Genomic DNA, 27229 nt, shown 5'->3' on the forward strand with positions numbered 1-27229 from the left:
TCATGAAGAGGATAAACACCAACGGGGACTGGTTGGGCTGAAGGGCCTGTTTCCATGCTGTAATTTTAATGTAATCCTGTGTATTGCTCGGGGGGGTGGGGGGGGCCATAGAAGGAAGCGGAGAATTATGTCTGGCCCCCTTTTATGCGGTGCTGTCAACACTGGGGAAACGCAGGGAGCAGGATTCACCATCAAACAGTGCGAGGCACAGTGCAATTCTCAGGAGGCCGCGTTTATTTTCTCAGCCTGAGTTCCAGCGGAACCAGGTGAGATCTTTTTTAAACCATAACATCGCCCTTCCAGAGTCGCACAGCCTTTAAATGGGGGAAGGCCGGGCGGTGGAGGAGAGGGATTTGGGGGCTCGGGTTCACAAGGCGTTAAAAGCCGCACCTCAAGTGGGCAAGGCCATAAAAAAGCTAATGGAATACTGGGCTCTGTGGCCAGAGGTATCGAACATGACAGGGGAGATGTAATGGTTACATCGAGTTACACTGAAACTACAGCACAGAAACAGGCCATTCGGCCCAACTGCTCTATGCCAATGTTTATGCTCTGCACGAGCCTCCTCCCACCTCTCTTCATCTCACCCAATCAGCATATCCTTCTATTCCTTTCTCCCTCATGTGTTTATCTAGCTTCCGCTTAAATGCATCTATGCTATTCGCCTCAACTAGTCCTTGTGGTAGCGAGTTCCACATTCTAACCACTCTTTGGGTAAAGAAGTTTCTCCTGAATTCCCTATTGAATTTATTAGCAACTATTTTATATTTATGACCTCTCGTTTTGGTGAATGCCGATTCTATATAAAGTCTTAGTAAGACCACAGCTGGAGTAGTGTTTGCATTAATAGGAAGGATGGTGAGGCAATAGAGATGGTACAGTGCAGATCCTATAGGTTACTGCCTGGTTTGAGGAAATACCAATATGGAAACTTGAAAAATTGTGGCTGTTTTCCTTAGGACAGAGGAGGGTACAGGGTGACTAAGAACATAAGAAATAGGAGCAGGAGCAGGACTTCACTCGAGCCTGCTCCACCATTCAATAAGATCATGGCTGATCTTCGACCTCAACTCCACTTTCCCACCATATCCCTTGATTCCCTTAGTGTCCAAAAATCCAAATCGATCTCAATCTTGAACATACTCGACTGATCATCCACAGCCCTCTGAGGTAGAGAATTTCAAAGATTCACAACCCTCTGAATGAAGATTTTTTTTTTTCCTCATCTTGGTCCTAAATGGTCAACCTCTTATTTTGAGACTATTACCTCTGGTTCTGGACTCTCCAGCCAGGGGAAACAGCCTGTACCCTGTCAAGCCTTCGAAGAATTTTATATGTTTCAGTGAGATCACCTCTCATTCTGCTGAACTCCAGAGAATATCGGCCCATTCTACTCAATCTCTCTTCATAGGACAACCCTCTCATCCCAGGAATCAGTCTAGTGAACCTTTGTTGCACCGCCTCTAAGACAAGTATATCCTGCCTTAGGTAAGGAGACCAAAACTATATACAGTACTCCAGGTGTGGTCTCACCAGAACCCTATAAAATTGCAGCAAGACTTCCTTACTCTTATACTCCAATCCCCTTGCAATTAAGGCTAACATACCATTTGCCTTCCTAATTGCCTGCTGTAACTACTTGATAGGGGTGTTTGAAATTATGAAAGGATGGGACAGAGTAGATAGAAATATAGGAACAGGGGGAGGCCATTCTGCCCCTTGAGTCTGTTTCGCCATTCAATTAGATCATCGCTGATCTGTATCTTAACTCCATCTACCCGCCTTGGTTCCGTAACCCATTAAAACCCTTACCTAACAAAAATCTATCGATCTCAGTTTAGAAATTTTCAATTGACCCCCCAGCCTCAACAGCTTTTTGGAGGAGAGAGTTCCAGATTTCCACTCCCCTTTGTGTGAAGAAGTGCTTCCTGACATCACCCCTGAACGGCCGAGCTCTAATTTTAAGGTTACGCCCCCTTGTTCTGGACTCCCCCCGTCAGAGGAAATAGTTTCTCTCTATCTACCCTATTGACTCCTTCAACAGGCAGTGATCAGTGATTATTTGTTTTAACCCAGCAGCCCACCAAAGGAATGAAAACCTTCTTGCAAAATTCCCCCAAGCTGATGACAACATCCTTTTAACTTCTGCCGGCTGAGTTCCCCTTTAACAAGAAGACCTTGTTCATCTCCAGCAGGGCCCGAGCTCACCGTAACCCTTTAGGGAGCGCTAGGACTAACGGGGCAGACGAGTGAGGGCGACAACACTGCGAGAGGGGAGGCTGCTCCGTGTCACCTGATGTTTCCTCCAACCCTCATTACGAGGCATTTTATCCCTCGGGCAGTTTGATTTTTTTTTTGCAGGCTTGGTAAAGAAACTACCATCTCTCAGAAGGGTTAATAAGAAAGAACTTGCATTTATATAGCGCCTTTCACAACCTCAGGACGTCCCAAAGCGCTTTACAGCCAACAAAGTACTTTTGAAGTGCAGTCACTGTTGTAATGTAGGAAACGTGGCAGCCAATTTGCTCACAGCAAGATCCCACAAACAGCAGTGTGATAATGACCAGATCATCGGATTTTTTTTTATTAGTTGGTTGAGGGATAAATATTGGCCCAGGACACTGGGGAGAATTCCCTTGTTCTTCTTCAAAATAGTGGCCGTGGGATCTTTTACGTCCACCTGAGAGGGCAGAGGGGGCCTCAGTTTAACATCTTATCTGAAAGACGGCACCTCTGACAGTGCAGCACTCCCTCAGTCAGCCTGGATTATGTGCTCAAGTCCCTGGAGTGGAACTTGAACCCACAACCTTCTGACTCAGAGGCGAGAGTGCTGCCCTCTGAGGCACAGGCGACATGAACATGAGGTAATCCAGAATTTAAATAAAAAAACACAGTTGAACAAAAACTAATATGTGATTTAAAACTTCCGGTATCAGCAGTAAGATTCCCATCAGTCCCCCGGGGCTGCGTTTCTGACCCGCACAGCAGCGAGTCATTCGTTTTAAGTGTGCCTGGGGTGCCGGGCGAGGGCAGAATCGAATCGGGCTGGCTTGCAACGCCTCCTGCAGTCGAACAGCCGGCCCGCCCTCACCGCCGAGGCCCGAGTGTAACAGACGGCTGTTTGCGTGAGTCACAGGAGGGTTTCTCGTCGAACCGTAACCCCCGGGAGGGAGTCGATGCCTTCAGGAACATAAGAAATAGGAGCAGGAGTAGGCCACCCGGCCCCTCGAGCCTGCTCCGCCATTCAATCAAATCATGGCTGATCTTCGACCTCAACTCCACTTTCCCGCCCGATCTCCAGGAGTTAGGGGAATGGAGAAAACTGACTGATAAATGAAGGAGGGAAGAAAATGGACCTTCTGGCATTCCCTGGAGATCAACAATGCTGTGAGCCCGGCTGTGTCCCCATTCCCACCCCACTTTTGCCTTGCACCGTCATCCCTTTGGTCATTTAATCACTCCTGCCCTCCACCCTATCAACAACAACAACAACTTGCATTTATATAGCGCCTTTAACGTAGCAAAACGTCCCAAGGCCGTTTCACGGGAGCGATTATCAAACAAAATTTGACACCGAGTCACATAAGGAGATATTAGGACGGGTGACCAAACGCTTGCACAAAGAGGCAGGTTTTAAGGAGTTTCTTAAAGGGGGAGAGAGAGAGAGAGGCGGAGAGGTTTAGGGGAGGGAATTCCAGAGCTCAGGGCCCTGACCTTCCGCTTTGTTCTCCCTCCGCCCCACACCCCGTTCCTTGGCTCTGCACTTGCTGTTAAATCTCTAACTTTTTTCCAGTTCTGATGAAAGGTCATCGACCTGTAACGTTAACTCTCTTTTTCCTCTCTCCGCAGATGCTGCCGGACCTGCTGAGCGTTTCCAGCATTTTCTGTTTTTTATTTCATATTTCCAGCATCCGCGGTATTTTGCTTTTGTTTTAACGTTATATACATTATGGGAACATAGGGATTTCTAGACGAATAAAAGGCCGAGGTCCGTCTGGTTCGCCTTCTACCATCCTGGTAGTCACATGAAACAACGATAATGGATTGTTGACTAATCGCAGCAATCAATCTCTATCAATGAGTCTACAACAGACCCAGACATGAGGGGAGGAAACCCCCCCCCAGTGGTGGAGAGCTTTGGGAACCAATGACAACAGTTATCTGACCTGATCGCTTTCTTTTAAAGTTTGCTGCGTTCAAATTTTCAACGCGTCTAAAAATATTTATTTCCGTACGTTTCTTTTTAAGCTAAAAAGCAATCTTGTGGGTAGGGTGAGCACCGAGCCTGTGCATACTGTGTAGGGCCCCATGCTGTCGATCAGGAGAGAGACCCAGGTGTTACAGTGCATGAGTCTTTAAAGGTTCAAGATCAATGCCACGAGGCTATAGTAAAGGTTTATAGAGTATTGGGATATAGTGGTGGGACAACACAATATAAAACAAAAAGCACTATAATGTCCTTGTACAAAACCTTGGTTAGACCTTGTCCAGAATACTGTGTCTGTTTCCACCCTCGCATACCGGGAGATATAGAGGCACTGGAAAAAGTTCAAAGAAGGGCCATTAGATTGATCCCTAGTTTAAAAGCTCTTAGTTATCACAATACTGTCTAGAGAGCTGGCTGTTTTTACTCTGGAAAAGTGTAGACCTCGGGGAGGTTCGATTGAGGCATTGAAGATAATGTAAGGGATTAGACTTGTGTCAGACTGGTGGATAGACTGAGTCAGATAGGTTAGCGACAACCGGGGGGTTATGCGTAAGTTACATAAGCAGAGAACTAGGTTAGATGTGGGGAGATTTTTATTTCTTGCAGAGGGTCATCGACCTCTGGAACAAATCGCCCAGCTCGTGGAGCGAGTGTAGACTCGCTGCGAGCGTTCAAAAGGGAGCTGGCCGAGTTCCTAACTGAGGCTGATCTCACTGCGTACAAAAGGTAGGTTATCTCTCTCTCAGTGCAGTGAGTCTGCACTCGCTCCACAGTCACATGGCGGTGACTGTTCTCAGACTACAATAATAAACAAGAAACCCCAGATGAAAGGGAAGGGACTGAGGCAGAATCACTGGGTTTGCCCATTTATCGTAGAATCATACAGCACAGAAGGAGGCCATTCGGCCTGCCGTGCCCGTGCCGGCTCTTTGAAAGAGCTGTCCAATTAGTCCCACTCCCCTGCTCTATCCACACAGCAATGCAAATTTCTCCCCTTCAAGTATTTATCCAATTCCCTTTTAAAAATAACTATTGAATCTGCTTCCACCACCCTTTCAAGCAGTGCATTCCAGATTATAACAACTCGCTGTGCAAAATTTTTCTTCCTTGTGTCGCCTCTGATTCTATTGCCTATTACCTTAAATCTGTGTCCTCTGGTTACTGACCCTTCTGCCAATGGAAGCAGTTCCTCCTTATTTACTCTATCAAAACCGTTCCTGATTTTGACCATCTCCATCAAATCTCCCCTTGACCTTCTCCGCTCTAAGGAGAACAACCCCAGCTCCTCCAGTCTATCCCCATAACTGAAGTCCCTCATCCCTGGCACCACTCTAGTAAATCTCCTCTGCACCCTCTCTAAGGCCTTGACATCCTTCCTAAAGTGTGGTGCCCAGAATTGGACACAATACTCCAGCTGAGGCCTGACCAGCGTTTTATGAAGGTTTAGCATAACTTCCTTGCTTCTGTACTCCATGCCTCTATTTATAAAACCCAGGATCCCATATGCTTTTTTTTTTAACTCTGTCGAAACCCATCATCATTTTGAGAATCTCTATTAAATCTCCCTCCTGACCTTCTCTGCTCTAGGGAGAACAACCCCAGCTTCTCTGGTCTCTCCACGTAACCACCATGACCATCTTTTTTCCAACAGAGCTTTCAAGTAGGAGGGCCGTCGTTGTAAAGAAGCAGGGGATGTTTGAGTAGATTCTTTCAGTGAAGGAGAGGGGAGAATGAGGTGGTTACGTGGGGGCTGGCATAAAAGGTCCGGTTAACTTGAGCGGAGTAGGTGGGGAAAGCCCAGGCCTCATTTTTAAGAACAGTCCTGTGAGCTGTTCAATCATGGAGTACACCTTATTTGCATATTAAATGAGGTGTAGTTTGATGTGTGCTGAGTTAATTAATCCCTGCCAGGGGCAGTGGCCTGGGATGGGGGGGGGAGGAGAGACGCAACAATTGGCCTCGGGATGAGATGTTAAACCACGGCCCGGTCGGCCCTCGGTAGTTCAAGTGGATGTGAAAGATCCCAATGTACTATTTTAAAGAAGTGCAGGGATGTTCTCCCCTGTGTCCTGGCCAATATTCCTCTCCCACTACCAAAACACAAACCCGGGGGGGGGGGGGGGGGGGGTAACATTGACCGGACCCGCCTGGCGGGAACCTGATGGGCTCGGATTGGCCGCCCGCTTTAAACCCCGCCCCATCTTACTTTCCATTGACTTCAATGATCAATTCAGTGATCCAATCCTGGGCAGGTTAGGTTAAAGTTACCCGCCCAGATTTGTTGTACGTGGGATCTTGCTGTGCGGAAAATCACTGCTGTGTTCAGTCGTATAGCAACAATCGCTGCACTGTACGTGCTGCACTTTCAGATGTTTCTGAGGCACATTGTGAAAGGAAGCCTTTCATGACCACTGGGCGTCCCAAATGCTTTACCGCCAATGAAGTATTTTTGAAGTGTAGTCACTGTTGTAGGAAACGCGGCAGCCAATTTGCGCACAGCAAGATCCCACAAACAGCAGCGTGATAATGACCTGATAATCTGTTTTTAGTGATCTTGGTTGAGGGGTATATGTTGGCCAGGACACCGGGGACACCTAACCCTGCGCTCCTTCGAATAGTGGCCATGGGATCTTTTACATCCATCTGAAAGGGCAGACTGGGGGCCTCAGTTTAATGTCTGATCTGAAAGACGGTACCTCCAACAGTGCCGAGCTCCCTCAGTACTGCACTAGGAGTATCAGCCTAGATTATGAGCTCAAGTCCCTGGAATGGGACTCGAACCCACATCCTTCGAACTCAGAGGTGAGAGTGCCACCCATTGAGTGCTACCACTTAAGGTACAATGTAAAGACCACTGTATTACGAAAATAAATATGTCAAATTCTTCTGTTGTGTAAGATTTCAGGATTTCTGCCAGTGTTCTGGGGATTAGATTTCACACTTCCATTCTTCTAGTTGTATTTGTTTTGTTCATTTATTTAACGTCCCTGAACTTTCGGGGGTGGAAAGGGAGGGGGAGACCGGGGAGAAAATCAGCCAGGGTTTCTGTTCCCGGTCACTATCCAGTGACATACGTGTATCTTCGGTATCTCAACAATGTTTTCCTGCCCCTGCTCACTGCTTCTTGCTCAAGGCTGGTCCATGTTGATTGAAGAGCCAAGTCACGGAGCATGCAGCAAACACCAATGATTCCTATCACTTTGGCCAGGCTGTACTGTCGGATAATCCCCCCGATACCCAAAGGGATGTTTGAAAGATTGCAGTGTCAGAGCACAGACATGATCATAGGTTCATAGAATGGTTACAGCACAGAAGGAGGCCATTCGGCCCATCGAGCCTATGCCGGCTCTTTGTAACAGCAGTCCAGTCAGTCCCATTCCCCTGCTCTGATGGGAATGAGAGCTTCCTCTGTCTGACTCCAAGGCTGTGGAACATGAATTGATTATGCTCAGCCTCATTCCAGTCCCGAGTCAGTGTGTGCTAATGGGCAATTTCACTGAGAGGTCACAGGCCGGTTGGTGTAAGAACTGTGGAAATATCAGAAACGGGATAGAGGAGCAAAGGGATCTAGGGCTACAGATTCACAAATCATTAAAAGTAGCGACACAGGTTAATAAGGCCAGAAATAGTGCAAACCAAGCAGGTTTAGCATTGATAAGCAGAGAAGTTATGTTAAACTTGTATAGAATCTTGGTTAGACCACACTTGGAGCACTGTGTTAGTTCTGGTCTCCATATTACCAAAACGATATAGAGAGAGGCACCGGAGAAGGTGCAAAAAAGATTTACAAGGATACCACCAGAAGTGTGAGGTTATAACTATCAGAAAAGACTGAACAGGCTGGGGCTCTTTCCACTAGAAAAAGAGAATGCTGAGAGGTGACCTGATAGAGGTCTTTAAAATTATGAAAGGGTTTGATAGGGTAGAGGTAGAGAAAATGTTTCCACTTGTGGGGAGACCAAAACTAGAGGTCATAAATATAAGATAGTCACTAATAAATCCAATAGGGAATTCAAGAGAAACATCTTTACTCAGAGAGCGGTGAGAATGTGGAACTCGCTACCACAAGTAGTTGAGGCGAATAACATTGATGCATTTAAGGGGAAGCTAGATAAACACATGAGGAAGGATTTGCTGATAGGGTGAGATGAAGAGGGAACGAGGAGGCTTGTGTGGGGCATAAACACCCATATTGACCTGTTGGGCCAAATGGGCTGTTCCCAGGCTGTAAATACTATGTAAAAATAACTTTATATAGCACCTTCCACATCCTCAAGTTATCCCAAAGCCAATCAATTATATTTGAAGTGCAGTCACTGTTGTTATGTAGGCAAATGCAGCAGTGATTTGCACAGCAAGATCCCACAAACGCTGGGCGAACTGCCCAACTCTTCAACTAGTGTTTTAGGATTTTTTTTTACGTCCACCAGAAGAGGCAGACGAAGCCTTGGTTTAATGTCTTGTTTCTCTCTCCACAGATGCTGCCTGACCTGCTGAGGGTTTTCCAGCGTTTTCAGTTTTTAAATTTCAGATTTCCAGCATGCGCAGTTTTTTTGCTTTTGAATCAGAAGTGGGGGGATTGATCTGGTGAGATAACATGTGTGGTACAACATTTCAAAAACACAACAGAACTTTTCAAAATGACTTTAATACAAAAATAATTTAAACACTGTGCAGTGTCATATTTAACAGTTTCAAATAAAATTAGTCCAAAAAAATGCATGAATTTCAACAAGTGAAAATTCAGTGAAAAATTAAACATACAAAAGGGAGGGGGGGGGGGAAGATAATACAACACTAGTAATGAAATTAGAATAATAAAGATAAAACCTAATAATATTGAAAGATTGTGCAATATAGAAAGATCACAGGAGCCCACATTGTGTGGTCCAATGTTGCATTGTTGACTGTGTTAAGACTAGAGTAAGAACCATTTTGCTCTTAAATGGTCCACTCTTTTGTGTTTTTTTTTAAAAAGTAAAATCCTGGCAACAAGTTTGGAATTGCCAGGATTCTTATAAAGTATTTTTCTACCTCCCTTCCCCCTGCTCCTCTCCTGAAGGCATCCACTTCTTGCTGTGGGTGCGGTCCCCAGTTGCCCTCCAGTACTTTGTCTAGGGTGGACAGTCTTCCTGTGTGAGCCTAGGGAGTGAGTGCTGAGTTATCGGACTGTGCTGGGAGCTCAGGGAGTTGAATATTCTCCTCACCTGGTTCCCACATTGTCAAGCCGGGGTCATTGTGTAGCGAGCAGGAGTGGCAAACCTTGGCCATCATAGGATATCATAGAATCATACAGCACAGGAGGCCACCGTTCGGCCCATCTAGAGCCAGTGCTGGATCTTTGAGCTATCCAATTAGTCCCCCCACCCCGCCCTGAGCTTTTCCCATAGACCTGCAAGTTTTTTTCCCCTTCAAGTATTTATCCAATTCCCCTTTTGAAAGTTACCATTGAATCTGCTTCCACCACCCCCCCTTTCAGGGTAAAACGTAACAACTTGTATGGTGGGCCATTGTAGGCATTCCCTCTTACCCGTGCTTCAAATGAAAATCAGCAAACTCGGTTTAGGCCAAGGATCATAGAAATTAGGAGCAAGAGTAGGCCATTCGGCCCTTCGGGCCTGCTCCGCCATTCAAAATGATCATGGCTGATCGTCTAACTCAGTACCCTGTTCCCGCTTTTTTCCCCATATCCCTTAATTCCTTTGTCAAAACGTATAACGATCGAATGTATACCCCTGTTTCTTGAAAACCTCATCGAGTGACCAGTGGGTAGGGAGCGGGTTATCTGTTTTATTCCCGCCTGGGCAAACATCAAAATAAATTAAACTTCAACCGATGATCCGTTTTGTGACCTGAACTGAAACTGTGCAGAAAATTCTAGTCACAGATCTGATAACTGGGCACTCAACTGCCAACTAGAGGGGGGATGGGGATAGGGAATACCACCTTCCAACACTAGGGCACCAAGAGCCCAGACGAGCTCACCATCCCAGGGAGAGAAAAAGAAACAAAAAGAAGAAAATATACTCTTCAAAGTCTCTACATCGCCTGGGTGGCGATTGTGCCAGCCTGCGATCTCGGGCAGTTGTCCTAGAGAAGAGGAACGTTAAAAACAAGGGGGCTGGATTACAATGGGAAGGAAGTGATGCTTCATTTATACAGAGCCTTGGTCAAACCCCATCTGGAGATACAGAGTTCAGTTCTGGGCATTGCACCTCAGGAAACATATATTGGCCTTGGAGGGGGTGCAGCGCAGATTCACCAGAATGATACTGGGGCTATAAAAGGGTTAAATTATGAGGACAGGTTGTATTGACCAGGCTTGTATTCCCTGGAGAAAAGATTGAGGGGTGATGTCATCCAGGTTTAAAATATTAGAGGACTTGATAGGGTAGATACGGAGAAATTATTTCCTCTAGTGGGGAAATCAAGAACATGGGGACATAGTATCATAGTAGGTGCAGCACAGGAGATGGCCATTCAGCCCATTGTGCCTGTGCTGGCTCTTTGAAAGAGCTATCCAATTAGCCCCATTCCCCTGCTCTTTCTCCATAGTTCTGTAAATTTTTTCCCTTCAAGTATTTATCTAATTCCCTTTTGATCTTCAGTAATGAAATCAGGACGCACGTCTTCACATAAAGGGTAGTTGAAATCTGGAACTCTCTCCTCTGAAAAGGCTGTGGATGCTGGGGGACAATTGGAGCTTTCAAGACTGAGATCACTAGATCTTTGTTGGGTAAGGGGTATGAAGAGATATGGATCAAAGGTGGTTAAATGGAGTTGAATGGCCTCCTCCTGTTCCTATGAAATATATACCTCCTTGGGGAAGGGCTTGAATGTTGAAAACAGTGACCTATGCTACACGCCACAGAGTCAAGAACAGGAACTCTGCTCGGAGACTAGGACCTTATCTCCAACCTCAGTACTCGGAATCCCACGCACAATCGCTGCAGAGTTACAGAAAAAGGAACTGTTGCTGATGTACAGGGAGAGTCAGGTACCCACTGTCGTCAAAGAGATCCCCTGTGTGCAGTTAAAGCCCAAAGTCAACGTCAACAATCTTTGTCAAACCTACACTTTCGGCACGGTTTACCCCCACAATGCAGCGGGGTGCGAGAGGCCCACTACTCGGTCCGTTGGAACAGTTGAGGGACTGCTCGAACTGGAGCCGACGCACACAGGAGACAGGTATTCTGAAGCAAAGGCCTTTAGCGACATCAGAAGATTGACCAAGTTGTGAAGGGGACTGATTGCTCTCGGAGGGGTTTCACACTTCAGACAGCAAGAATCTCCCATCGCAATCACACATTTGATGATAAGTACAGGTAGAGTACGGTTTAAGGTTAAGGGGAGGGAAACAGGCTCACCTATGATTACCAGCCTAAGACAACACTAGTTTTCAACGAGCCATAAACCCAACCCAGTGCAAAAATACTAAAGACTTGTTTAAATAGCTGAATAAATATCATGTTAAGATCAAAGATCTTGGATTATGCATTTTGCATTGTGGGATTGCCCCAATATATTTGTTTAGAGTTACGCATTTTTATTTAAAAAAAAACAAGGGTCACGTTTGCACGCCTATGCTCTTCGATGTGAGACACGTTAATTTAGGATGGCACTGGTAAGGTAATCGCGGTTCTACGATAGTCCCGGAGTGTGTGGCACTGGACGGCTGGCTCCCGGTTCTGCCTGCGCTCGACCCTGTTGCCCATTCCCGCAGTGTCACAGCTTCCCGGCTCCAGCAGCATTTCACCATTCTCTCCACGGAACTAAAGTTCAGCCACTGTGCGATCTTCCCCGGGGAAAGGTAAGGTACGGCAAGTCAAATTCACACTGAGGGCCGTGTGTCAGAAACAATGGGAGGTGCTCATCTCAGAAAATAACACTTTGGGACACTGTATGTGAGTAATTTGAGACATGACACGTGATGAGTGCAACATGCTCGGGAGGAATGGGTGACCCTGGACCTATGTTTCCCAAAGCTCTCCACCACTTGGGGGGGGGTTTCCTCACCTCATGTCTGGGTCTGTTGTAGACTCATTGATTGCTATGTTTAGTCAACAACTCCATTATCGTTGGATCACGTGACTACCAGGACGGACCTCGGCCTATTTTCATTTAGCAATCACTACGAGCCCCACACCGATAATTCGAGCAGCCCGAGGACCGGCACCAACCGTTAACGGAGAATTAAAATCAAAAGGGATACTGCCCAGTCTCTGTTAGATTCATGCCCCACTCTACCCTGTTACTATCACCCCGTGACCTCGCCCTCACACGATAAGTTCGCAAAACTTAACCACTTTCACTCGGTTACGTCAGAAATCACCTACTGTTTGTACAGTGTTTTCTTTTTATTTCATTTCACTGTGTTTCTCTCAGTCTCTCTTCTCCCTTCCTCACACCCCTTATATCTCAATGTAAACCCCGTGGCTCTTCCCTTGTGCCCCCCTCTCTCCAGTTCCATGTTTTGAAGAACAGCGATATTGTTCAGCTCTGAGTAACCCACTCTACATATCCAGGCAGTGCCAGTGCTGTGACTTCCTTCATGGCTCCAACAACCATCATGGTGACAACAGCTGAACGAGGGAGTTGGATTTTACCATCCCTCTGTAAGGATTGTTTAAGGCCGGTGTTTTTTTTCTTAACATCTTGCACCATTACCTAAAGCAAACTGCAAAAAGATGTGCATTTATATAGCGCCTTTCGTGACCTCAGGACGTCCCAAAGCGCTTTACAGCTACTGAAGTACTTTTTGAAATGCAGTCACTGTTGTAATGTAGGAAATGCAGCAGCCAATTTGCGCACAGCAAGATCCCACAAACACCAATGTGATAATGACCAGATCATCTTTTTTTTAAAAGTGATGTTGGTTGAGGGATAAATATCGGCCCAGGACACCGGGGAGAACTCCCCTGCTCTTCTTCGAAATAGTGGCTGTGGGATCTTTTACATCCATCTGAGAGGGCAGATGGGGCCTTGATTTAATGTCTCATCTGAAGAACGGCACCTCCGACAGTGCAGCACTCCGTCAGTACTGCACTGGGAGTATCAGCCTAGACACTGTCTCTCTCGTACCTGGGAACAGTTTTGTTTTAACATAGCCCTGCTCTACAGGGTCCTTCAATCCAAGAGGTGAGCTGGTTGCTGTGAGCCGATGGAAAGGCTTATAGAGGAGCCCTGGCCGTCACCGGTTTGCTGGTGGTGGTCAGTAGTTTACCAAGAGTCGGTCGGTTTCATTGGCAGCATTCAGAGATGTGCCTCAGGCACTCGTCGCTGACCTCGTCGTTGAAGAGCCTCAGGCACTTGGGGCACTGCAGAAATCCTTGCTGCCTCGCCTCGGCTCCTGAACTCCTGCTGTGCGGCCGGGAGATCTCCGGCGAGTTACCCGCTCGGCCAGACACCGCCGGCTGCTCCGTGCTGCTGTTGCCGAGCAGCGGCTCCGCCGGGCACGACTCCAGGTGGTAGGCGCTCATGTTGCCGTGGCGATGGGCAGTCGGATCCCGGTGCTCCTGAAAAGTGAAGGCGTAATTATCGCATCTCCTCAAAACAGATCCAATTTGTTGATGTGGTCAAATGCAAAGGCACAGCAAGATCCCACAAACAGTAAGGTTTTTTTTTTATTACTCTTGGGACGTGGGTGACACTGGCAAGGCAGCATTAAAAAAATGAATTCGCATTTATATATCGCCTTTCACCACCTCAAGAGGACCCAAAGCGCTTTACAGCCAGTGAAATACTTTTTTGAAGTGCAGTCACTGTTGTGATGTAGGAAATGTGGCAGCCAATTTGTACACAGCAAGATCCCACAAACAGCAATGAGATAATGACCAGATAATCTGTTTTAGTGATGTGGGTTGCCCATCTCTATCTGACCTGAGGACATTAAGAGTCAATGGCGTAGTGTGGGACTTAGAGTCACAGGTAGGACAGACCAGGGTAGGGTGGGAGGGGCAAGTTCCCCTTTGGGTTCACACAATGATTGTGGGCATTCCCCCCCCTCCAAAGGGTGAATTCAATTTCACAACTTGCCACGGTGGGATTTGAACTTGTGAGCTCTAGGTTGCGATCCCAGTACGATAACCACCAGGCTACTCCACCCCTCTCAGAGGAGCGAGCAGTGAAATGTGACTTTGTTGGTGTTGGCCAAGGGAAGAACGATGATGATCAGAAAAAGACGACAGACTTGCATTTATATCGCGCCTTCCACGACCTCAGGACATCGCAAAGCGCTTTACAGCCAACTAAGTATTTTTGAAATGTGGCCACTGTTGCAATTTAGGAAACGCAGCAGTCAATTTGCGCACAGCAAGATCCCACAAACAGGAAATGACCAGGTTCAGCTGGAAGATCCCTTCCCAGAAGGCGCTCGCTGTCTAGACCCTTGTACGATCGGCCCTTTGGGCAACGTACTGGAGGGTGACTGGCACACGTGGGGACAAGGAGAGGAGGAGGGGAGAAAGGAGAAAATAAAATGAAGAATAACAACAGAACTTTGGATTTTTTAAAAAAAATAAGGAACTGAAAGCTGGTCACGTGCTGGGGAATTCCACACACGTCCAAACAGACAGAGTGTTTTGAATTCCTGCCTCTGTTTGGCTTCTGCCAAGGATTAGCACGAATCAATAAACAAAGAAAAAACGTGCATTTATAAAACGCCTTTGTCGTCCTGGCCGGACGTCCCGAAGCGCTGTACAGACAATGATGTACCTTTTTTTTTTAAAAAAAGCATAGTCACTGTTGTAATGTAGGAAACGCGGCAGTCCCACAAACAGCAATGTGATAATGACCAGATAATCTGTTTTAGTGATGTTGGTTGAGGGATAAATATTAGCCCCAGGACAGCGGGGAGAACTCCCCTGCTCTTCGAAATAGCGGCCTCGCGATCTTTTACGTCCGCCTGAGAGGGCAGACGGGGCCTCAGTACTGCACTGGGAGTGTCAGCCTGCATTATGTGCTTAAGTCTCTGGATTGGGACTCGAACCCAATACCTTCTGGCTCAGAGGCGAGACTGCTACCCTCTGAGCCACAGATGACACCGAATCACAGTGCGGAGAGCTGCCGTACGCTAACTGCTCTCACGCCGTGTGATTTTTTTGTGTGTTTGTTTACCTGTTTCCTCGGCAACTGCAACTTCAGACGAGCCAAGTCTTCCTCCAGCTCCTGAATCCTGCTCTGAGCCCGCTCCCGGTCTTGCCGTTCCGATTTGAAATCGTCCTTGTAGACCAGGACCTGGAACCAATGCAATTTTGTTTAAAAAAAGGTACAGATTGGCAGAGGGACGGGGAGGAGAAAGCACATGAACGGTAAAAACCTCAACAGAGAAACAAGATGGGAAAATGCCGGCAGGAAAATGCAAGTCCGTCAGCATCTGAGGGAGAAAGGACCAGTTTCAGCAGAGGCCGATCAGATCTCCAGGGTCACACATCCCTATGAGGATCCCAGCAATGAACAGAAACCTCTCAGCTCTTGTTTCGGATGATGATGGGTCTGGTGTGTACTTCAGTATTTTCTGGGTTTATTTCTACTATTCCAGTTCGCTGGCTGGTACATTAGGAAAAAAAAAAGTGGAAAACACGAAGCTATTCTCCCCTCTCCTCTCCCACTTCTCCAAGTATGAGATTCTCGGGTTTAGAGTTGCCGTGGTCATTAACAGCATCATAAATCGTGTCAGCCGTGGCTCAGTGGGCAGCACTCTCGCCTCCGAGTCAGAAGGTCGTGGGTTCAAGTCCCACTCCAGAGACTCGCGCACATAATCCAGGATGACACTTCACTGCAGCACTGAGGGAGTGCTGCACTGTCGGAGGAGCCACCTTTCGGATGAAATGTTAAACCAAGGTCCCGTCTACACTCTCATAGAAAGCACGAGCACGAGTAGGCCATTCGGCCCTTCGAGCCTGCTCTGCCATTGAATGGAATATCATATCATTCAATATGATCATGACTGATCCACTATCTCAATACCATATTCCCGCTCTCTCCCCATACCCCTTGATGTCTTTTGTGTCTAGAAATCTATCTAGCTCCTTCTTAAATATATTCAGTGACTTGGCCTCCACAGCCATCTGTGGTACAGAATTCCACAGGTTCACCACCCTCTGAGTGAAGAAACTTCTCCTCATCTCAGTCCTAAATGTCCTACCCCGTATCCTGAGACTGTGACCCCTCAGCCAGGGGAAACATCCTCCCTGCATCCAGTCTGTCTCGCCCTGTCAGAATTTTATATGTTTCAATGAGATCCCCTCTCATTCTTCTAAACTGGAGTGAATACAGGCCTGGTCGACCCCAATCTCTCCTCATAAGACAGTCCTGCCTTCCCAGGAATCAGTCTGGTGAACCTTTGCTGCACTCCCTCTATGGCAAGTATATCCTTCCTTAGGTAAGGAGACCAAAACTGCACATAATACTCCAGGTGTGGTCTCACCAAGGCCCTGTATAACTGCAGTAAGACGTCCTTGCTCCTATACTCAAATCCTCTTGCAATGAAGGCCAACATACCATTTGCCTTCCTAACTGCTTGCTGCACCTGCATGTTTGCTTTCAGTGACTGGTGTACAAGGGCACCCAGGTCCCTTTGTACATCAACATTTCCCAATCTATCACCATTTAAATAACACTCTGCCTTTCTGTTTTTACAACCAAAGTGGATAACTTCATATTTATCCACATTATACTGCATCTGCCATGTATTTGCCCACTCACTCAACTTGTCTAAATTGCCTTGAAGCCTCTTTGCATCCTCCTCACAACTCACAATCCCACCTAGTTTTGTGTCGTCAGCAAACTTGGAAATATTACATTTGGTTCCCTAATCCAAATCATTGATATATATTGTGAATAGCTGGGGCCCAAGCACTGATCCCTGTGGTACCCCACTAGTCACTGCCTGCCACCCCGAAAAGGACCCATTTATTCCTACTCTCTGTTTCCTGTCTGTTAACCAATTTTCAATCCATGCCAGTATATTACCACCAATCCCATGTGCTTTAATTTTGCACACTAACCTCTTATGTGGGACTTTATCAAAGGCCTTCTGAAAATCTAAATAAACCACATCCACTGGTTCTCCCTCATCTATTCTACCAGTTACATCCTCAAAAAACTCCAGTAGGTTTGTCAAACTGGATTTCCCCTTCATAAATCTATGTTGACTTTGTCTAATCCCGTTGATATTTTCTAAGTGTCCTGTTATCACATCCTTTATAATAGACTCTTGCATTTTCCCTACTACTGATAACGGCTAACCGGTCTGTAGTTCCCTGTTTTCTCTCTCTCCTTTTCTAAAAATGGGGTTACATTTGCCACCCTCCAATCTGCAGGAACTGTTCCATAATCTATAGAAGATGACTCACAGGTGGACGTAAAAGATTCCATGGCCGCTATTTCGAAGAACAGTTCTCCCTGATGTCATGGGCCAATATATATCCAACATCACTAAAACAGATTATCTGGTCATTACACATTTCTGTTTGTGGGACCTTGCTGTGCACAAATTGGCTGCCACGTTTCCTACTTTACAACAACAACTTGCATTTATATAGCGCCTTTAACATAGTAAAACATCCCAAAGCGCTTCACAGGAGCGATTATCAAACAAAATTTCACACTGAGCCACATAAGGACAGATAACCAAAAGCTTGGCTAAAGAGGTAGGTTTTAAAGAGCGTCTTAGAGAGGCGGAGAGGTTTAGGGAGGGAATTCCAGAGCTTAGGGCCTAGGCAGCTGAAGGCACGGCCGCCAATGGTAGAGCGAAGAAAATCGGGGCTGCTCAAGGGGCAAGATTTGGAGAAGCGCAGAGATAGGGAGGGGCGAGGCCAGGGAGGGATTTGAAAACAAGGATGAGGATTTTAAAAATCGAGGCGTTCCTGGACCGTGAGGACAGCGAGCACAGAGGTAATGGGAAAATGGGACTTGGTGCGAGTTAGGATACGGGCAGCAGAGTTTTGGATGAGCTCAAGTTCATGGAGGGTGGAAGATGGGTGGCCAGCCAGGTAACAAATGCATGAATGAGGGTTTCAGCAGGTGAGCTGAGGCAGGGGCGGAGACGGGCGATGTTACGGAGGTGGAAGTGGGCGGTCTTGGTGATGGAGCGGATATGTGGTCGGAAGCTCATCTCAGGGTCAGATAGGACGCCAAGGTTGCGACCGGTCTGGTTCAGCCTCAGACAGTGGCCAGGGAGAGGGATGGAGTCGGTGGCCGGGGAATGGAGTTTGCAGCGGGGACCGAAGACAATGGCCTCGGTCTTCCCAATATGTAGTTGAAGGAAATTTTTGCTCATCCAGTACTGGATGTCGGACAAGCAATGTGGCAAATGTGAGACAGTGGAAGGGTCGAGGGAGGTGGTCATGGTGGTGCGGTAGAAATGGGTGCCGTCAGCGTACATGTGGAACCTGACGTCGTGTTTTCGGATGTTGTCACCGAGGGGCGACATGTAGATGAGAAACAGGAGGGGGCCAAGCATAGCTCCTTGGGGGACTCCAGAGGTAACGGTGCGGGAGCGGGAAGAGAAGCCATTGCAGGTGATTCTCTGGCTACGACTGGATAGATAAGAATGGAACCAGGCGAGGGCAGTCCCACCCAGCTGGACGACGGAGGAGAGGCATTGGAGGAGGACGGTGTGGTCAACTGTGTCAAAGGCTACAGACAGGTGGAGAACGATGAGGAGGTTTAGTTTACCATGGTCACAGTCACACAGGATATCATATGACTTTGATAAGGGCCGTTTCAGTACTGTGGCAGGGGCAGAAACCTGATTGGAGAGATTCAAAATGGAGTTGTGACAAAGATGGGCATGGATTTGGGAGGTGACAACACGGTCAAAGACTTTGGAGAGGAAAGGGAGGTTGGAGATGGGGTGGTAGTTTGCAAGAACAGAGGGGTCAAGGGTGGGTTTTTTGAGGGGGGGGGGGGGGGGGGGGGTTGATAACAGCAGATTTGAAGGGGAGGGAGACAGTACCCGAGAAGAGGGAACCGTTAAAAATATCGGCTAACATGGGGGCCAGGAGGGGAAGGTGGGTGGTCCGCAGTTTAGTGGGAATAGGGTCGAGGGAGCAGGACGTGGGTCTCATGGTCAAGATGAGCTCGGAGAGGGCATGAGGGGAGACAGGAGAGAAAGTTGAGAGTTCAGGGCTAGAGCAGAGGGGAACCCGTAGGGGAAGTTTGGCTTGGTGGGCTAAGGGAAGGGAAGGGAGGGGAGGGAAACGGCAGAGGCAGCTGAACGGATGATCCCAATCTTAGTGACAAAGAAGTCCATGAGCTCCTTGCACTTTACAACAGTGATTACTTCAAAAGTACTTAATTGGCTGTAAAGTGCTTTGGGACATCCTGAGGTCATGAAAGGTGATATATAAATACAACTCCTTTCTTAAATGTGTGATTGAACATAGGAATTACCAGATGAAAAAAGACCAAGCTCCATCTAGTTTGCCTTCGACCATCCTGGTAATCGCATGATTCAACGATAATGGAGTTGTTGACTAATCACAGCAATCAATCTCTATCAATGAGTCTACAACAGACCCAGACATGAGGTGAGGAAAACCCCCAGAGGTGGAGAGCTTTGGGAAACACAGGTCCAAACTCACCTGTTCCTCCCGAGCATGTTACACTGACCACACGTCATGTCTCAAATTGAAGATTCTCTCATTCAGAAAGAAGTGGCTCAGGATTTCACTTCAGACACTGACTGCAGGAAACTCCGTGGCCACATTCCCAATATTTCTACACATACTTCCTGCTGTGTTACTGACAAAATAATCCTACATTTCACCCGTGTGTGTTTAATGCTATGATATAGTTTTCTATCATTTCCTATGTATTGTTCCTCCTTAATTAATTATTCATTGCCTCTTGGTAATGGTGCAGCGATTACGTTGCAATCATTGATTCTTTTGTGCAGAGCAAGGAAGGGCCAGGCCCAGAGCGCAATCCCATGACCACCACCCCCCCCCGACTGCGCTCCCCAGGACCTGCCCCCACCCCCCCAACCGACTGCGCTTCCCAGGCCCTGCCCCCTCCCCGGACTGCGCTCCCCAGGATCTTCCCCCTCCCCGGACTGCGCTCCCCAGGATCTGCCCCCTCCCCGGACTGCGCTCCCCAGGATCTGCCCCCTCCCCGGACTGCGCTCCCCAGGACCTGCCCCCTCCCCGGACTGCGCTCCCCAGGATCTGCCCCCTCCCCGGACTGCGCTCCCCAGGATCTGCCCCCTCCCCGGACTGCGCTCCACAGGATCTGCCCCCTCCCCGGACTGCGCTCCCCAGGACCTGCCCCCTCCCCAGACTGCGCTCCCCAGGACCTGCCCCCTCCCCAGACTGCGCTCCCCAGGACCTGCCTCCCCGCCCTGGGCTGCCCGTGGACATCTGCCAAGTTGTCTCATGCTGGCATAAAAAAAAAATGGAAAGCTATAAGTTAGCCATAATCCTATTGTGGGATAACAAAGATCTCCGAACCCCTGAATGAGATGATTGCCTTGAGATCCCTTTCGGGAATGAGACCTGAGGGTAATACTTGGGTCACTGGTTAAAGTTGGTGGCTACAGGAAAAGCAAGTAGGGTTGTAGGTTAGATTGTCAGGACCACTGAATACAAAATGAAGAGCACTACAATTAGGCTATACCTGTCTCTGGTGCAGTGTCCAGTTTTGGTCCCCATACATGGTGAAAGATATTAAGATTCTGGAGGGGTTGCAGGGGCTGGAGCCCAGGGGGTTAATAATTCTTAGTTAACGCTGATTAGGTCCCAGCTGGAGTACTGTGTCCAGGAAGGATGTCAAGGCCTTAGAGAGGGTGCAGGGGAGATTTGACAGAATGGTACCAGGGATGGAGGACTTCAGTTACATGGAGAAGCTGGGGTTGTTCTCCTTGGAGCAAAGAAGGTTAAGGAAAGATTTGATAGAGGCGTTCAAAGTCATGAACGGTTTTGACAGAGTAAATAAGGAGAAACTGTTCCCAGTGGTAGAAGTATTGGTAACCAGAGGACACAGATTTAAGATAATTGACAGAAGAACCAGGGGGCGACACGAGGAAAAAGAATGTCACACAGTGAGTTATGATCTGGAATGCACGGCCTGAAAGGGCGGTGGAAGCAGATTTAATAACAACTTTCAAAAGGGAACTGGATAAATACTCAAAGGGAAAAAATTTACAGGACTACGGGGAAAGAGCAGGGGAATGGGACTAATTGGATAGCTCTTTCAAAGATCCAGCACAGACACAATGGGCCAAAGGGCCTCTTTCAGTGCTGTACCATACTATGATTCTATGACTATAAGCCTATTCACTTTTGGAGAAATGCAGGCTTAGAGCAGATATGATTGAGGTTTTAAAATCTCTGCAACCTCCTCCAGCCCTACAACCCTCCGAGATCGCTGCACTCCTCCAATTCTGGCCTCACGCGCATCCCTGATTTATTAATCGCTCCACCGTCGGCGGCCGTGCCTTCAGCTGCCCAGGTCCTAAGCGCTGGAATTCCCTCCCTAAACCTCTCTCCGCCTCTCTCTCCTCCTTTAAGGCGCTCCTTAAAACCTACCTCTTTGACCAAGCTTTTGGTCACTTGTCCTAATACCTCCCCATGTGGCTCGGCCTTGGGATGTTTTACTATGATAAAGGCACTATATGAATGCAAGTAGTTGTTGTCGTTGAAGGGATTGGACAGAGTCTGTTGGGATAGACTGTTTGAGATTGGTGAGGGATGGTAGGGGGCGGGGCTAGAGAGCATGGCTGTAATACCTGTAGGGAAAGACTCCGATTCGAAGGCTCAAAGTATTTCTTTTCACACAGAGTCAATGAACAAACTGCCAAGATGTGCGGTGAGTCAATTCAGTCCTTTTGAAAAAAAGGGAACTTGCCCGACAGAGGAGAACATTTCCAGTCACTAGCTAGTTGTGACTGCGATGAGTCATGGCCCGCCAACATCTCCTGGAGCCTTAGGGAGTCGGAGAGCAATTTCCCGGAGTTTCTCTTGAATTGGCTGCTGGGTTTTTTTTTTTGCCTCTCCCAGAAGATGGTGTGGTTACAGGGTGGGGAAATATAAACTGAATGGTACAATTTTGAAGGGGGTGCAGGAACAGAGAGACCAGGGGGTGTACGTAAACAAATCTTTGATGGTTTCCTGGGCCAATATTTATCCCTCAGCCAACATCACTAAAAAAAAAATTATCTGGTCATTTATCACATTGCTGGGATCTTGCTGTGCGCAAACTGGCTGCTACATTACAACAGTGACTGCACGTCAAAAGATGTGCGTCATTGGCTCTTTGGGATGTCCTGAGATGGTGAACAGCGCGATAGAAACACAAATCTCTTTCTTTTAGTACCTGTTGCTCCAGCATCTGCATTCTTTCTCGAGCTGCCCCTCCAGCTGCCCGCGCACTTTCCAGCTCCTTGCGTAGTTGCTGTGCTGTCGCCCTCTCCTTCTCCAGCCCATCCCTGTACCCCGCCAGGCGGCCGCAGTCCTGTATCTTCTCCTGCAGCAGCCGGTTGAGCCGCAGGATCTCCTGGTGCAGGATGTCCGCGTCAGCCTGAGGGGGAGGGAAGCCGGCCGGCTGGTCAACCCCAGACCGCAGGCCCTTCAGCTCATGGTGGAGCCTTTTGACGTACTCCTCCCGGCTGATGTCGTACTTCTGCCACTTGGTGTTAAGTTCTTCCACCTGCGAGGGAAATAAAGAGCAAGGAAATGTCAAAGGGATTGGCGGCTCCTTGCCTCACACGATGGCTTGGCCCAATCCGTGACGTGGATACGGTATTGGACTTTGCTATTGTCCTTCAGGCAGCAATTCCCAAATCCGCGAACTCCAATCCCCGAGAAGGACGAGGGCAACAGTTTGCCCGGGGACACCGTCACCTCCAAGATCCCCATCAAGTCACACACCATCCCGACTTGGACATATAATCGGCCGTTCCATCATCGTCACTGGGTCAAAATCCTGGAACTCCCTACCTAACAGCACTGTGGGAGAACCTTCACCACACGGACTGCAGCGGTTCAAGAAGGCGGCTCACCACCACCTTCTCAAGGGCAATTAGGGATGGGCAATAAATGCCGGCCTCACCAGCGACGCCCACATCCCCAGAATGAATAATAAAAAAACCCAAACTGGTTGACTATTGCCCTTTCGGGGGAAGGGAACATGCCACCCCTGGTCTGCACTTGACTCCAGCCCCGCACACTATGTGGCTTAGTGCCCTCTGAAGTGACCTGGACAGTCCACTGTTTAAAAAAAATACAAATCGCCACAACGAAGAAGGCCGACCACCACCTTCTTAGGGCAACAAACGATGGCCACATCTCAAGAACAAATAGAAAAATAACAATTTTTTAAATGAGCATGTTCCCCCCTTTATCAATATTCTTTCCAAAATTGGCTTATCCTCCCTTTCATTCCTGCCAATTTACTCCCATTCCCACCCCTCCTTCCTGGGGTTACAGTTCCACAGGCTGTGGTGGCTCTCCCAATACTTTGTCCATGTGTCTCTTCTTCATGTGAACGCCTAGACAGGGAGCTTCAGCTTGGTCAATGGAGAAAAAGGGGGAAGGGGAGATGGGGGGGGGGGGGGGGGGGTCAGCAAGGCTGAGCTGGACAAGGGCCACAGGATCAGGAACCCTGGCCGATTCGCCCCTCCCTAACCTGGGGGCACTCAAACCAATTTCCAGCCCGGCTGAGGTCAGATAACCCAGCACAAGCCTAGGGGCCTTCCTAGTCGGTATATTTCAAGTGACTCACAGCTTTAAGCAGCTGAGCTATTGGGGGAAGGCCTCCAAAAATGGCTCAATATACACAAGTGATGTCACTCATCATATAAGCAGGCTTTAGACCTGCACACGCCATCGCTGCCTAGAACTTAAAAACCATCGGGGAACCTGGAGTTTTTGGGAAAGTCTGTGGCTGCAGTTGACATTCCTAGTTGGGAAACAGCCCAACTGCGAGCCAATCCAGGCTCGGCTGCAAACCTTCCCAAGTATTAAGTTCCACCCACAGGCTCGGGAGCTTTTCAAGTCCGTGTAGTAGCAACATTTCAGCTCCAGGTTCAGACAACAGCTTGCATTTATATAGCGCCTTTAACGTAGTAAAAATATCCCAAGGCGCTTCATAGGAGCGTTAGCAAAACAAAATTTGATACCGAGCCACATAAGGAGATATTAGGACAGGTGACCAAAAGCTTGGTCAAAGAGGTAGGTCTTAAGGAGCGTCTTAAAGGAGGAGAGAGGTAGAGAGCTGGAGACATTTAGGGAGGGAATTCCAGAGCTTAGGGCCCAGGCAGCTGAAGGCACGGCCGCCAATGGTGGAGCGATGAAAATCAGGGGATGCGCAAGAGGCCAGAATTGGAAGAGCGCAGAAATCTCGGAGGGTCGCAGGGCTGGAGAAGGTTACAGAGATAGGGAGGGGCGAGGCCACAGAGGGATTTTGAAAATAAGGATGAGAATTTTAAAACACACAAAAAAAACACACGAGGCCCCATTCACCACAGGGTGAAGGGAACACGTTGAACCTACTTACGTAAATGACTTTCTGTTTGAGAGCTCTGTTCTCCTCCTCCAGTCTGCACGTGTTGGGCTCGGGTGAATCCACTTGACGTAGCTGTTGAGAGCAAGGATACGCTGTGAGGCGTTTGTTTGCTGCTTTCGTACCATAAAAGAATTAGGTCCTGAACCTTTACCTAACTGGCATCGTCACTATGGAAAGACGGTGAGACGTTATTCTTCTGCTTTCTCACGGCAATGCTCGCGGAGAACCTGTAGCTTAAGGCGAGTGATTTGGCCAGAGAGAATGTGTGGTCGTTAGGGGTTGCCCTGGAGTCTCCAGGATTGCCCTGGAGTCTCCAGGAATTAAAGATTAATCTCCTGGATACTTGCTGGGAACAAAAAACCAGGAGAAAAAAATCATGAGGGCATTAAAAAATTGTTTTTTTGTTTAATTTTCTCTGAACGCTTTTGTTTATTAAGTTATAAAAATATCAGACATGGGGGAAAAAGGCTGTCTGACAGAGTGAAGAATCATCCAATCGGGGAATGAATGAGTCTATTCACATTCCGATTGGTGTAGGAAGGCGGAGCACTGTGAGGATGGATATGTTGGGCGACCAATGGCGGGAGTGTTGGTGGCAGGAGGTCATGTGATGAAACCCCCAGGAATATGTCCAACCAGAGTTGGCAACCCCAGTTGTAGTACTGCTTAAAGAGTTGTAAAAATGGCTTAATCTGAACTAAACTTAGCACTGGGCGTCATTGTATCTCGTGTGTGTACGTACGTGTACACACTCCTGTCTCTCCCTCCATTGCATGGCATCTCCTCTCTTTCTCCCTCCTCTTAGTCCCCAGTAATTTCTGGTCACACTATTGTTAATAGTTTATATCAATGCTAAATCCTGCCTCAGTCCCACGCTGGCGAGAGACCCTTCAGCTGCCTAGGCCCCACTCTCTAACACCCTCCCCAAGCCCCACCGTTTGTGCTTTCTCCCTCCCTCCCTCTCCCCACTTTGACACGGTCCTCTCTAAACCTACCTATTTGACCAGGCCTCTCTGATCTCCCCTATTCATCCTCGGTTATTCTCCTCCACTTAACACCTCAAGATTATATTTTAAATGTTAAATATAAATGCTAGTTTCCAGTTATTGTAAATCAACTAATTTCTGGGTGGGACGGCCACTTGACAGGGAGCAGATCAAGTGGAATCTCATTTCCATTTTATTAGAGTTGCAACTCCGTTGAGATACTCCTGGAACTATTCGATTTCTTTATGTTGAACTTATTTTTAGGGCTCATTCCAATTCATTATATTTACAAACTCCAGCGTGAGTAGCTCCAACCAGTTGCCTGTTTTACGTTGATGACCAAGGGAACGTCACTCAAGTTACACGCTCAAACATGACAGAAAACACTGCTGCTTGCTGAAGTAAGGGACCATCTAGAAATGCTTCTACTGTATAGTTACAACTGGAAAAAGAAAAAAAAAAGTTCTCATTAAAAAAACAAATTAAGTTAAAAGGAGGGGAGGACAGATACGATCAAGACCACGGGGGGAATCTTAACCCCCCCAGGACTGGCGGGAGGGGGGGGCAGGTTAAAAATTCAAAAATGGGTAACCTGACCCCGACACGTCTACTTCCGGTTTTAATGTAGGCGGGTTTTGGCAGGGGGTGGGGTGGTGGGGATTAACCTGCTCTCCAGAGGTGGGGCCGTCATTTAAATATTTTAATGAGGCCGCGTGCCTCAGATTTTCGGACACTTTTACATTTAATGGCTGCGGGCCAGCCGTATTTCCCGGTACTCGGGAAACCTGGTAGCTAAAGGGAGGCTGGATCCAGCAGGTAAGTGCCTTTCCAGCACTGCTTGTGGGCCAGGAGGAGGAGCAGGAGTGCTCCCCCCACCCCCTGAGCAAACCTGCTGCCGTCTCGCCCTCCGTCTCCCCCCCCCCCCTCCCCCGATCTATCCATGGCCTGCGATCTTCTCCCCCCCCCGACCACCGATCTCTCCCTCCCTCCTTTCCGCTCTGCTCTCCAGCCGCGGCTCAGTGCCACAGGCCTCTCAATCTGGCTGGCTGCCGGAGTTGAAAAATAAAGTCCTGTCGTTAAATTTGGCAGGACCTCCGGGTTATTCGCATTTCCGGGTTCCCCGGACACTACCCCACCCCACCCCACCCTCCGCCCCTCCCTCCCCGCCCCACCAATATCAGGGCCTATGTCTCCAGGAAGGTGAGAGTAACCTGGTAACACTGTGCACTCTACAGTTACATTTACAGCTATCTTTGTAGAACCTTTTTTCCTTCCTGTTGCTGGAAAGTCGCAACATTAAGCAAAACAGATCAAGAATGTGAATGGGAAAGTCCACTCTTCACACGATGACGTAATTGGCCAACACAGCAGTTCACTAGAAATAAGACTCATGCCCCCTCTTTGCTTGGGAAATTTCAAACCTATCCCTTGGGAATCTTTTGCTGCCTGCAAATTCACCGTTCTAAAAAATTGCAAGGAGTGCCTAAATAGCTCAGAAATTCCAGGAGATGTGTCGCTGGTTTGTGAATGT

General features: G+C 48.0%; 1 protein-coding gene across 2 annotated transcripts in view; it reads right to left on the reverse strand.

Moving 5' to 3' along the window:
• Positions 1-8861: 8861 nt before the first annotated feature.
• Positions 8862-27229, reverse strand: part of tnip2 (TNFAIP3 interacting protein 2) — a 31844-nt gene continuing 13476 nt past the window's right edge. Inside the window, exons 3-6 of one of the 2 annotated variants that reach the window (XM_067982421.1) lie at positions 24704-24784; positions 22523-22855; positions 15323-15442; positions 8862-13719 (exon numbers count right to left, since the gene is read on the reverse strand). In XM_067982421.1, coding sequence (XP_067838522.1) covers positions 13447-13719; positions 15323-15442; positions 22523-22855; positions 24704-24784 — 807 coding nt within the window. In that variant the 3' untranslated portion in view covers positions 8862-13446. Of the gene's footprint in view, positions 13723-15322; positions 15443-22522; positions 22856-24703; positions 24785-27229 lie in introns of both variants that reach the window. The other variant, XM_067982420.1, reaches the window with a different exon arrangement.

Source organism: Heptranchias perlo, chromosome 4 (assembly GCF_035084215.1).
Source record: "Heptranchias perlo isolate sHepPer1 chromosome 4, sHepPer1.hap1, whole genome shotgun sequence".
Lineage (NCBI taxonomy): Eukaryota > Metazoa > Chordata > Chondrichthyes > Hexanchiformes > Hexanchidae > Heptranchias > Heptranchias perlo.